General features: G+C 43.4%; 1 protein-coding gene across 2 annotated transcripts in view; it reads right to left on the bottom strand.

Moving 5' to 3' along the window:
- The window catches only part of LOC120943546 (multidrug resistance-associated protein 1-like), a 264,397-nt gene that overhangs the window by 79,076 nt on the left and 172,507 nt on the right, over positions 1 to 12,814 (bottom strand). For both annotated transcript variants that reach the window (XM_040356912.1, XM_040356911.1), the window contains exons 18-20: positions 9,503 to 9,679; positions 9,175 to 9,342; positions 1,744 to 1,930 (exon numbers count right to left, since the gene is read on the bottom strand). In XM_040356912.1, the coding sequence (XP_040212846.1) occupies positions 1,744 to 1,930; positions 9,175 to 9,342; positions 9,503 to 9,679 (532 nt within the window). The remainder of the gene's footprint in view (positions 1 to 1,743; positions 1,931 to 9,174; positions 9,343 to 9,502; positions 9,680 to 12,814) is intronic.

Genomic DNA, 12,814 nt, shown 5'->3' on the forward strand with positions numbered 1-12,814 from the left:
TATATATATAGGTGTAGGAGGTGGGGTACTTAGCTACACAATGGGGTGGATTTACTAAAGGCAAATAGACTGTGCACTTTGCAAGTGCAGTTGCACTCTAAAGCCACGTACACGCGACCGGTTTTCCCCTCGGGAAAACTGCCGTGAGAGCTTTTGGCCAGGAAAACCGGCCGTGTGTATGCTCCATCGCTGTTTTCCTGACAGGAAAACTGCCGGGGAAAAAAAAGAGAACCAGCTCTCTTTTTTCCCGCCAGGATTCCCGGCAGTTTTTAACCCGACAGTTTTCCTATGGGAAACACAGCGATGGAGCATACACGCGGCTGGGATTCCCGACCAAGGCTCTCATGGCAGTTTTCCTGTCGGGAAACCCGGTAGTGTGTAGGGGGAAAAAGTTACAGAGCAGGTTTTCCTGGCAGACTTTTTACCACCGGATATCCCGTACGTGTGTACGAAACTTAAGAGCTTAGTAAATGAGATGAAGCTTTACTTTGCAAAGAGTACCCAATCACATGCAAGAAAAATAAATAAAAAAATGACTAAGCTCTGGAGCAATTGCACTTGCAATTTGACCAGTCATTTTGCCTTAAGTAAATCAACCCCAATTTTTGGGGTCTGTACCCCTTTATCAAAAGTATCCCTCAAGAGACAAATGGGTCCAGACCCCAAAAGAATCTATCCCGACCCTTTAATGTGCACACTAATCAATCAGAAAAGAAGTTATAGCTCAAAAGAAGAATAGATGAACGTCCTCCACATTCCCAGAACCCTGAACCCTGGCTTCAACAATATGCCAAGTGAAACAGAACATCTGTAAATTGTGATCGCTCCAGATCCTTGCCAGTCATACAGAAGGAAAATTACTTACTGATTTTTGAAAGATTAGAGGGTTTCAGCTCCCCCTCCTCCCTTCCTCCCGCGGAGAGGAGAGGGAGACCAGTGGGGCTTTTTTCCCCCGCCTTGCTGGACCCTGGGACAGGTGAGTGTCTGATTATTAAAAGTCAGCAGCTGCAGTATTTGTAGCTGCTGACTTTTATTATTTTTTTTTTAGTAGGAACTCCGCTTTGAGTATTATCAGAGTTAGAACATTTTTACAGCAGAATAACTTTTAAAACCCACTAGTGCATGGAACATAGGATAACATGCTGGGGAGTTTACTGGCTGCAGAAAAACATGCCTGAAGCCAAAAACAGCAGCTGTAAAAGCGTCCAATGTGCATGAGGTCTATAAAAGTGTAGATAACTCTACGGTAAAGCAGCGTAGAATGCAGCTTGTAGTCTCAAGCCTCAAAGACTTGGGTGAACCCACTGTAGTTCTAGAACAGGGGTCTCCAAACTTTTCAAACAAAGAGCCAGTCTATTGTCCTTTAGACTTCAGGAGCACCGTATTGTGGCCAGCAGAGGCAGAAAATGTCCCGGGCCCGGCATCAGTGAAAATAAATATGGCCTCAGGGTCGGTGGTCAATAGGAGGAGGAGTAGTGCACCTATTAGTAGGAGGAATAGTATCCTCTTGGGGATATCGGTGAAAGATATAGGGCCCCATTTTTGGTGTCAGTGGGAGGAATAGTGCCCCAAGGGCCGGATAAAGGCTAGCAAAGGGCCACATCTGGCCCTCGGGCCGCAGTTTGGAGACCCCTGTTCTAGAATATTACACAAACTATTTTGAGTGTCTACTTTATTATGTAAAGATCTATTTGGAAAAAATAAATAATGATATCAAAAGCATTTTAATATATATTAACTTACATTTTGCTGGAGACTCATCACTTTCTTCGGAAGTAAGTGCATATGTTTGCAGGAATTCTGAGAAAGCTCCATCCTTTTTAAGAAGCTCATTATATGTGCCAACTTCAGAAATTCTTCCATCAGACAACACAATAATCATGTCCATTTGTGGCAGGAAGCTAATGCCATGAGTCACTAAAACGCGTGTCTAAGAAAAGTAAGAGTGCATAAGCCCATGGTAACATGACATACATTTAATTTTCTTTGTCTAAGGCACATGAATACTGGTCTCAGCAGGATTTACTGAATAGTGTGTTATATTCAATGTTATTAAAGTGGATGTAAACCTGATTCATGAAATTTTGGCTGGGCACATAGATCTGTAACACTAAGGCTCGGTTCACACTGGAACCGGCTGTGGATTGCACAGGAACGCTATGCGTCCCCATTCTCCGGTTCAGGGATGGATGAATCAGGGCTCAATCTTTGCCTGAATTCGACCCTGAAACTGAGCTAAAGACATACAGCGTTTCTGTGCAGTGCGCTCCGCAGCCGCTCCAGAGATGTGTGAACCGGCTCCATAGAAAGCCGGTCACATTCTCCTGCTATGTGAATTGGATGCAGGGACTTCCGCATCCAATTTGCATAGGTGTGATTCCAGCCTAAGAGCACTTTCTAATGAATATATACAATTTCCGACAACAAAACCGTAGATTTTTTTTAGACGGAATTTTGGCTCAAACTTGTGTTGCATACACACAGTCATACAAACGTTGTCGGAAATTCCGAACGTCAAGAACATGGTAACATACAACACTACGAAGAGCTGAGAAAAATTAAGTTCAATAATTCCAAGCATGATTTTTGTGTGTCGGAATTGCATACAGACGATCAGAATTTCCAACAAGAACTTTTGAGAACCAGCTCTCAAATGTTTGCTGTCCGAAATTGACAGAAAATGTCTGATGGGGCCTACACTCACTAGTCTCACTAGTGTACCAGTAAATTTAGAGCCCAAAATGGCAAATTGAAGGTACACTAGTGACACTAAGAGGCCTACACATTTCTGAGCATGACCGATAGTGAAGAGGAAGTCACTCATCTGTCAGATTCAGACTCAGAATAAGAACCTGTAGACAGCAGCGGCTCCCTGACAGATAGCTCTGCTGTTGTTGAGGCGCAAGAACCACAGGGCTCTCGTATGGAGCAGAGCAGTACTAGTGCGGCTCATCCTTCTGGTGAACTGGCAAGCACCAGTGGCCTCGTTCACTCTGGTCGTACATCCAGCACTGCAGTATTATGTGGTGATGTGGCGAGTACAATAAGTGCAGTTCAAGCTGGCAAGCACGAGTAGTGTCCCGCTGCCACCAAGAAGACAAAGACAGGCCCGCCATGCCAATTGTGTCCTTCCTGCTGCATTTGCCAATTCTAATTGGGAGCCCACCACTTCTGCAGCTCCCGTATTTCCCCCATTCACTGGCCAACCCGGAATTCAGGTGGAAACAGTTGATTTTATGTCACTTGAATTTTATTCACTGAAGATCTCTATAGATCTATTGTGGACCAAAGCAATTTGTATGCTAGTCAATTCATCACCGCTAAAACCCAACTCCTTTGCCAGAGATTGGAAATCCAGTACGGTTTCTGAATTTAAGACCTTTCTGGGCCTATCCCTCCTCATGGGCATAAATAAAATGAGTAAGTTGCCGTCATATTGGTCCACTGACCCAATTTACCATATGCCCCTGTTCTCAGCCTCCATGGCCAGGGCACGATACGAGCAGATCTTGCGGTTCATGCGTTTCAACGACAATGAACTCTGTCGTCCTCAGGGAGACCCTGGATACGATCGGCTCTACAAAATTCGGCCCCTCGTAAACCACTTCAACAAACGTTTTGCAGCCTTGTTTACTCCCGATCAAGTTGTCTGCGTTGATGAGTGCCTGATAAAATTTTCTGCCCACTTGTCTTTCAAACAGTATCTTTCCAGCAAGTGTGGCAGATATGTGGTCAAGATGTATAAGCTCTGCGACAGGGTAACAGGCTATATATGTAGTTTTATGGTTTACGAGGAAAGAGATAGTCACGTAGAGCTGGAGAACTGCCCAAACTACAAGGAGCGCTGGCAAGATTGTGTGGTACTTAGTGTCACCCTTATTCAGAAAGGGGCACCACTTGTATGTGGACAATTATTACACAAGCGTGCCACTTTTTAGTCACTTGTTTGATCATCAGATTGGCGTATGTGGCACCTTGCGATCTAATCGTCAGGGCTTACCCCAGCGGCTTGTAGATTCCTGTCTTAGGCTGGGGGAGAGAGCCTGATTGAAGTGTAATAATTTGCTCGCTGTGAAGTGGAGGGATAATAAGAATGTTTTCGTTCTGTCCTCCCTTCACGCAGACACAATGGTCCAAATTTATACGGCAACAGGTGTTGTGGAGAAACCCCTCTGTGTCCATGAATATAACCAAAATATGGGAGGGGTGGGCCTCAATGACCAGTTGTTGGCGCCGTACCTAGTTGCCCGTAATTGGCTTTGCTGAACGCTCATGTGCTATGCAGAGCTTCAGGATGGAATAGATCCTTCCTTAAATTCCAGGAATAGATCGCCAGAGCCCTTCTGTTTCCACATGGTGCTCCACCTAACCATCTCAATTCAAATGCAGTAAGCCAGCTGCATGAGAGGCATTTTCCGTATGTCCTCCCTGGTACCCCTACCCAATGAGCCCCCCAAAGAAGATGTCGTGTCTGTAGCAAGCGCGAATAAAGACGTGACACCCGCTATTACTGTCCACGTTGTCTAGCGTAGGGTACGGTAGTTTTAGCGTAGGGTACAGCATTGCACAGAATAGGACACATTTTCACAGGATCTCCCAAGATGCCATCGCATTTTGAGAGACCCGAACCTGGAACCAAACCATTACAGTTACAAATAAAAGTGTAAAAAAAAAAAAAAAGTAAAAAAAAAAAAAACATAAAAAATATATAAAAAAGAATATACCAGTAGTTGTTGTTTTATTGTTCTTTCTCTCTTTCTCTATTGTTCTGTTCTTTTTTACTGTATTCTATGCTTAACTGCACGGTTTTATTGTTATTATGTTTTATCATGATTGCTTTTCAGGTATGTAATTTTTTTATACTGTACTGTGTACTGTGTTTTATTGTTAACCATTTTTTGTTTTCAGGTATGCCATTCAGCTGCAGCGCGGATTTATCTTGACAGCAACAGCGTTTGCTCTCATGATACATAAAGCTGCGACCCCAGCGATGTAGGAGGTGATTTCACCACCACAGTTTAAAAAAGAGCATAAGCATTTGCTCCTAACTTTTGGGGCGGATTGCCCCCATGCTTCGGCATATATATATTTTAGGCACAGATTGCGTTAAATTCTTTTTTTTTTAATTTTTTGGGGTATTTGCTTTGCAGGTATGGTATGTCTTACTGTTATACTGTAATGATAGTTTGTTTTATTGTTAACCATCATTTACTTAGCAGGTATGCCATTCAGCTGCAGCACTGATTTATCTATCTTGACAGCAACAGCGTTTTCTCTCACAATGACCTCTTGACTGCCTGTCTAATGCCTCTACAAAGCGATCTGAGCATGGATCGCTTTTCAGAGGAATGGCCTTTTCTTGCTGGCATTATGAACAAGCTGTAAAAATAAATCACGCCTGGTTGTACAGAAATATGGGGTCAGGATTAGTGTTGCTCAAGAATATTCGTATTGCGAATATTCGTTACGAATATTGCATATTCGAGTATCCGCCCTTCTTTTGCATCAGAGCCAATCAGAGTTCTCTTACCACAGTTGTCAGAGGTTAGCAACCTCCATAGCAACCAATAGGAACCTGCCTGCACGACCAGTATATAAGATCACTCCCAGCAGTATTTCAGTGCAGATTCAGAGGCGATTAAGTTCGCATGTGCTGCGCTATATAAGTTTTCATTCATTCATTCATTCATTCACAAGGTGGCTAGAGAGAGTGGAGTGTTTCTGTGCATTTTTCCAGTGTATTGCGATCTTAGAGCTTAGAGCATTGTGCTTTCTATAGTGCTTTCAGTTCTGAGTTTCCTGCTTCTATAACCAACTGCTTTTTTCAAAGAAAAAGACCCAACAGCTTTTCTAAAAGCTCAGATTTGTGTTGTTTTGTCCAGGTAAGTGTAGCTTAGTGTTAGATAGATTTCTGTGTAGTTAGTGTAAGTGTACATTTCTTTAAGGTAGCTTAGTTTAGTGTGTGTTTAGTCTCTGTGTTTTGTATATAAAAAAAAAAAATAGCTTTAGTTTAGTCATATAAGTTTGTGTAAGTAGAGTTAGTGTTTAGTGCATATTAGTTTAGTATTTGTAGTCCTCGTCAGTCAGTGTAAAAAAAAAAAAAAAAAAAAAAAAACTTAGCTTTAGTTTAGTCATATAAGTTTGTGTAAGTAGAGTTAGTGTTTAGTGCATATTAGTTTAGTATTTGTAGTCCTCGTCTTTGTCCTTGTCAGTCAGTGTATTTTAGTTCCTGTTTAGTAGCTGTCCGTGTCGTAGTCTATGTCTTTGTCCGTGTAAAAAAAAAAAAAAAAAAAAGTTTTAGGTGTAGTATTTTAGTTCCTGTTTAGTAGCTGTCCGTGTCGTAGTCTACGTCTTTGTCCGTGTAAAAAAAAAAAAAAAAAAAAAAGTTTTAGGTGAAGTAGTTTTATTCTAGTTTAGTAGCTGTCTACGTCTTTGTCTGCGTCTTTGTCTGCGTCTTTGTCTGCGTGCCTGTCTTGCTAAAAAAATAAAAAACACTCCTTTCTCACATTCCCCCCCCCCCCCAATAAAGTTTACCCCCCCCCCCCACACACATCAGCAAGCTGTCCAGGCATGCTGGGAGTTGTAGTTTTGCAACAGCTGGAGACACACTGTTTGGGAAATACTAATATCTGATCTTATATCCTAACTTTTAAACTAGTCTAAAATGCAGTTAAAGATAATGAAATAACAGTGGTGAAATTACTTACACTAATCAGCAGTTTTTCCTCACTGGATGAAAAGTTACTCCCCACCATCTTCGCTTCGCTGGGCAGCACAAAATAGCGATCCGAAAATCGACTGGCAAAGATCCAGGAAATGATCTCCGTTCTCGCGTGTTCTTAGCGCGCATGCGCGGACGAGAATTTCGCAATCAATTTCGCATTAGCGAAATTTCGCAATTTTTTTTTTTTATAAAATATCACGAATATTCGATTTTAACAAATATTTCACGAATATTCGTCTATATATTCGTGATATATCGCGAAATCGAATATGGTGTATTCCGCTCAACACTAGTCAGGATTAAAAGTAATGTGCATACATACACACTCATGTAAACACACATGTACACACAGCAGAAACACACATATATAAACAATATGGCCCAGATTCTCAAAGGGCTTACGTCGGCGCAACGCCATTTGCGCCGTCGTAAGTCCTAATCTGGGCCGTCGTATCTATGCGACTGATTCTTAGAATCAGTTACGCATAGATATCCCTTAGATCTGACAGGCGTAAGACTCTTACGCTGTCAGATCTTAAATGCAATTTTTTTTCCCGCCGCTAGGTGTCGCATCGTCGTTTTCCCTGTCGTCTATGCAAATTAGCTATTAACGCGAGATTCCCGAACGTACACGCGGACGACGCAGTGAATTTACGACGTTTCTGTAAGCGTAAACTTACCCCTGCTATATGAGGGGTAAGTTTACGAAGGTCCGTCGTATGCCATGTTAAGTATAGCGTCGGGTCAGCGTCGTCTTTTTCCGTCGTTTTCCTAAGTCGTCCGCGAATATGACTTTACGTCAATGACGCTCACGTCGGCGTCATTGACTTTTTCCGTCGTGAGCTGGAGCATGCTCACGACGGAAATTAAAATACAAGCCGCCCCCTTTGAATTACGCGGCCTTACGCCGGGCCATTTACACTACGCCGCCGCAAATTACGGAGCAAGTGCTTGGAGAATACGGCACTTGCTCCAGTAATTTGCGGCGGCGTAGTGTAAATGGCTTACGCTATGCCGCCGCGGATTCTACCAGAATCTGGCCCTATATATATATATATATATATAAACAAAGACATCCACACATACATGCACACACACACATGCATGCACATATATATATATATATATATATACACACACACATACATACAGTACATATAAATGTGCACACACATAAACGCACACGTTCAAATAGCCTTTTTTTTAATCTGTATTACTTACTTTCACTCTCCCTGCCGGGTACTGCACTATAGGGGGAGACAGAAACACACTGTGCAAGGCACATCTCACTTTCTTTTATTTCAAGCGGAGGTCCACACAAAAATGGAACCTCCGCTTTTCGGAACCCTCCCCCCCTCTCCGCTGTCACATTTGGCACCTTTCAGGGGGCATAGACTGCCGCGGGGGTCACACCCCCCGCTGTCTTCTGGAAAACCCACAGGTCCCAGAATACAGCTGGGACCAGTTAGGACGCGCAGCTTGACTCGCGCATGAGCAGTAGGGAACCCTGGGAAGTGAAGCCGCAACGCTTCACTTCCTGATTACCTCACTGAGAACGATTGCTCGGCATCGGCTGCTGACATCGCAGGCACCCTGGACAGGTAAGTGTCCATTTAATAAAAGTCTGCAGTATTTGTAGCTGCTGGCTTTTAACATTTTTTTAGGCGGACCTCCGCTTTAAGGTGTAAACAAAGTCTTGACTGAGCTCCCGAAGTGCCGATTGACAATTTGGCTGAAGATCGTGGAGCTCGGTCTAATGCAACAGCTTTTCTCTGCCAAGATGCCACAGCACCCCTGGCGACTTTAGGCAGCACCCTAGTTGAGAAAGGTTGTCCTAGCATACTGTGATTTTGCCTATTTGGTAGATGAGTGAACTTTTGTTTAGTTGGTGGTTTAGTAATACAATTCGTGTGGTTTAAAACTCTCTATGGTTAGGTAGCAGCTGTGGCCGGTCCATTAAGGGTGATGCCCCCCTAGTTTGCATGCGGGGATGCATGCGGGTGAGTGCAGACCTGGGGGGGTTTGTTTGCCGCCCCCCCCAATCGTTAGAAATATAAATTGACATTAACAGTGTATTGGTTGTTTTAGTTATATTTAACTGTCTATTTTTGCTTGCTTCTATGCATATAAACAGTAGATATGTCCTTAGAGATCAATGACTTTATAACTAATCTGAGCTTAGAAGAACCTTATCTAAAGCCATTTCTGTGCAAAACCTTATAACACATTTAAATTCATGTTTGATGAATGTGAATTTTACAGTCTGTGTAATACATTCTGTACTTTGTTTGTTTCAGTTTCATAACAGCGTATTGGTATTCTAGCTGTTAGGAATTTTACACTTTTACAGTTTTTTACATTATCAGAGTTAAAGAAATGTACATAGTGCTTACCAACTAACACATTATTTATTTACATATACCCTCTAAAATGCTTAGAAATTAACTCACCTTTTCTTTGAGTAAGCCATTGGGTCCAATGACATGTTTAAACAAATGCTGCCCAACATGTGCGTCCACTGCAGAAAGAGGATCATCCAATAAGTAAACATCACAGTTCCTGTACACAGCTCGAGCGATACTTATTCGCTGTTTTTGTCCACCTGACAAGTTTATGCCCTGAAAAAAAAAAATACCTTTATTTCCTGTTACATTCTTTATCTGTATTGATGCAGTAGCCAGAATCAAAATGTAAAATATTTACCAAAGAATTATATACATTATAAAGAATGTATGCTGAACATTACAAAATAATAATTTTCTTTACAGCAATACTTACTTTTTCCCCTATTTCAGTGTTCTCGCCACCTGAAAGAATTTGTAGGTCAGGCAGCAATGCACAACTCTGAATGACATTATCATACCAGTCTTTGTCAAAATGCCTTCCAAAGAGCACATTGTCTTTAAACGTTGCATTTGGAATCCAAGTCTGTTGAGGTACATATGCAATAGAGCCCTATAAACAAGACCAGAAAATGCAGCAAAATAAACATCAGTATGATTACTTTACACAATGAAATTTATCAGGTGCTGAAAACTCCTGGGTAAGGTCAGACAGCATTTCATGCAAACAGCATACAGCTTCCATGGTTACTGGCTTACTACCACCATCCATGCTGCACTACTAGTCCTTCACTGTGATAGGAGCTTCACCTATCCAGCAGTGAGACATGTGAGATGACAGGCCAGCACAGGCAACCATAGAAGTTAGCTGGTTTGCACATTAGAGTGCTCTGCTATTTGCAGATACTGGGCCAGATTCACGTAGAATCGCGGCGGCGTAACGTATCCTAGATACTAGGGTTGTCCCGATACCGATACTAGTATCGGTACCGATTCTGAGTATTTGCGGGAGTACTCGTACTCCCGCAAATACCCCCGATACCAAAATAGAATACAGACCCCCCCCCACCGCACGAATCCCGCCGCTACGCCGCATCCTGCCGCATCCCCGCTTGGTTAATACGGGCGGGGAACATTACAGCATTCATTTGAATAGCTGTAGTCTTTCGCACCGCGTATAGACACTCCCCCTTGCTCAGGTGAACTGTCCAATCCCGAGCAAGAGGGAGTGTCTATACGCAGCGCAAGAGACTACAGCTATTCAAAGCTGTAATGTTCCCCGCGCGTATTAACCAAGCGGGGATGGGGATGCTGCAGCATGTACGGTAAGGGGGACATGGCTGCTTTTTTGGGGGGGACATGGCTGGATATGGGGAGGACATGGCTGCATATGGGGGGGACATGGCTGGATATGGGGGGGGTCATGGCTGGATATGGGGGGGTCATGGCTGGATATGGGGAGGACGTGGCTGCATATATGGGGGGGGACATGGCTGCATATATGGGGGGGGACATGGCTGCATATGGGGGGGGGACATGGCTGGATATGGGGGGGGGACATGGCTGCATATGGGGGGGACATGGCTGCATATGGGGGGACATGGCTGCATATGGGGGGACATGGCTGCATATGGGGGGACATGGCTGGGTATGGGGAGGACATGGCTGCATATGGGGGGGGACATGGCTGCATATGGTGGGGGACATGGCTGCATATGGGGGGGACATGGCTGCATATGGGGGGGACATGGCTGCATATGGGGGGGACATGGCTGGATATGGGGGGGACATGGCTGCATATATGGGGGGGACATGGCTGCATATATGGGGGGACATGGCTGCATTTGTGGGGGGACATGGCTGCATTTGGGGACACATTTAAAAAAAAGTATCGGTATTCGGTATCGGCGAGTACTTGAAAAAAAGTATCGGTACTCGTACTCAGTCCTAAAAAAGTGGTATCGGGACAACCCTACTAGATACGTTACACCGCCACAATTTTTCATCGCAAGTGCCTGATTCACCAAGCACTTGCGATGAAAACTACGCCGGCGGCCTCCGGCGCAAGGCGGGCCAATTTAAATGAGCGTGTGCCATTTAAATGAGGAGCGCTCCCGCGCCGGACCTACTGCGCATGCTCCGTTTCTTAACTCCCGCCGTGCTTTGCGCGCCGTGACGTCATTTTTTTGAATGGCGACGCGCGTAGCTTACGCAAACGACGTTAAATTTTGAATTTTGACGCGGGAACGACGGCCATACTTTAGACAGCAATACGCTTGCTGACTAAAGTTAGGGCAGCAAAAAAAACGACTAACTGTGCGACGTAAACTCCCCCAGCGGCGGCCGCGGTACTGCATCCTAAGATCCGACAGTGTAAAACAATTACACCTGTCGGATCTTAGGGATATCTATGCGTAACTGATTCTATGAATCAGTCGCATAGCTAGAAACACAGATACGACGGCGTATCAGGAGAAACGCTGTTGTATCTCATTTGTGAATCTGGCCCACTATACTTAGTGAATAGTGACTCATCCCTCAGACAAACCGAATGTCCAGGCAAGTAGAATCTGCTGTATGGTCCCTTAAGCCAAAACATGGTAAATTGGCAATCCTTTGTCATTATTATAGGTTAAAGGGGTTGTAAAGGTTTGTTTTTATTTTCTAAATAGGTTCCTTTAAGCTAGTGCATTGTTAGTTCACTTACCTTTTCCTTCGATTTCCCTTTCTTTTTTTTTTTTTTTTTTTTTTCTTTTTTTTTTTTTTTTCTTTTTCTTTTTTTTTTTCTTTTTTTTTTCCACGTCAGACATAACCACAGCAAGAGACCTGCTCATGATTTTATTCATAATTCCGTCTCTATTTCAGGTATAGCATCATTTGTGGTAGTTTATTTTCTTATTTTTTTTTTTTTTTTTTTTTTTTTTTTTTTTTTTTTTTTGCTTGGTTCTATATTTGTTATTCTGCTATTTGCATATTGTTTAAAATTTTTTTTTTTTTTTTTTTTAAACATAGCTTCTTTCAACCCTTTAACAATTTAAACGGGCTAGAGCGTTCCTCATATATACGAGGTCCAACATGCTATCATTACGTGATAACGTGGCGCAACATCCCATCCTAGTCCCTTCCCTCCCCCCCCCCCCCCCCCCACTACCCTTCCCACCCCTCCCGGACCATCTCCCGACTCCACCTAGTATTTTTATTTCCTGTAATGCTGCATTCTTATTCCTCTCTCATATTTTCTGCGTATTTCCGAGACTTTTTGAAAACAATCCATGTTTCCCAGATATCCTTATTTCCTGCCTTGTTCTTTTCGCCACTGTATTTTACTTTCTCCCTCCTATAAGTACCCTCTACGGAGTCGATCCACTCCCATATTTGCGGGCTTGCCGGGTTTCTCCATTTTTGGGGTATCAATCGTTTCGCAGAGTTCAACAAATGCGGAATTAGTGATCCCCTATATTCGTTCACTGGCGTATCTCCCCCATGAAAGAGGACTATCCAAGGGTTATTTTCCAATTCTTTTTTAGTTATCTCTTTTATCAAAGCCAAAACTTTTCCCCAGAACGTTTTGATTTTTACGCAGTCCCACCACAGGTGGGCCATCGTTCCTCTTGCCTCACATCCTCTCCAACATTCCTCTGACTCCCCTACTCCGAATTTGGCCATTTTATCTGGGGTATTGTACCATCCTGTCAGACACTTGAAGTTCATCTCGGCGGTTTTTACATCAACCGCCGAAGTATGAGTC

The sequence above is a fragment of the Rana temporaria genome, chromosome 6 (assembly GCF_905171775.1).
Source record: "Rana temporaria chromosome 6, aRanTem1.1, whole genome shotgun sequence".
Taxonomy (NCBI): domain Eukaryota; kingdom Metazoa; phylum Chordata; class Amphibia; order Anura; family Ranidae; genus Rana; species Rana temporaria.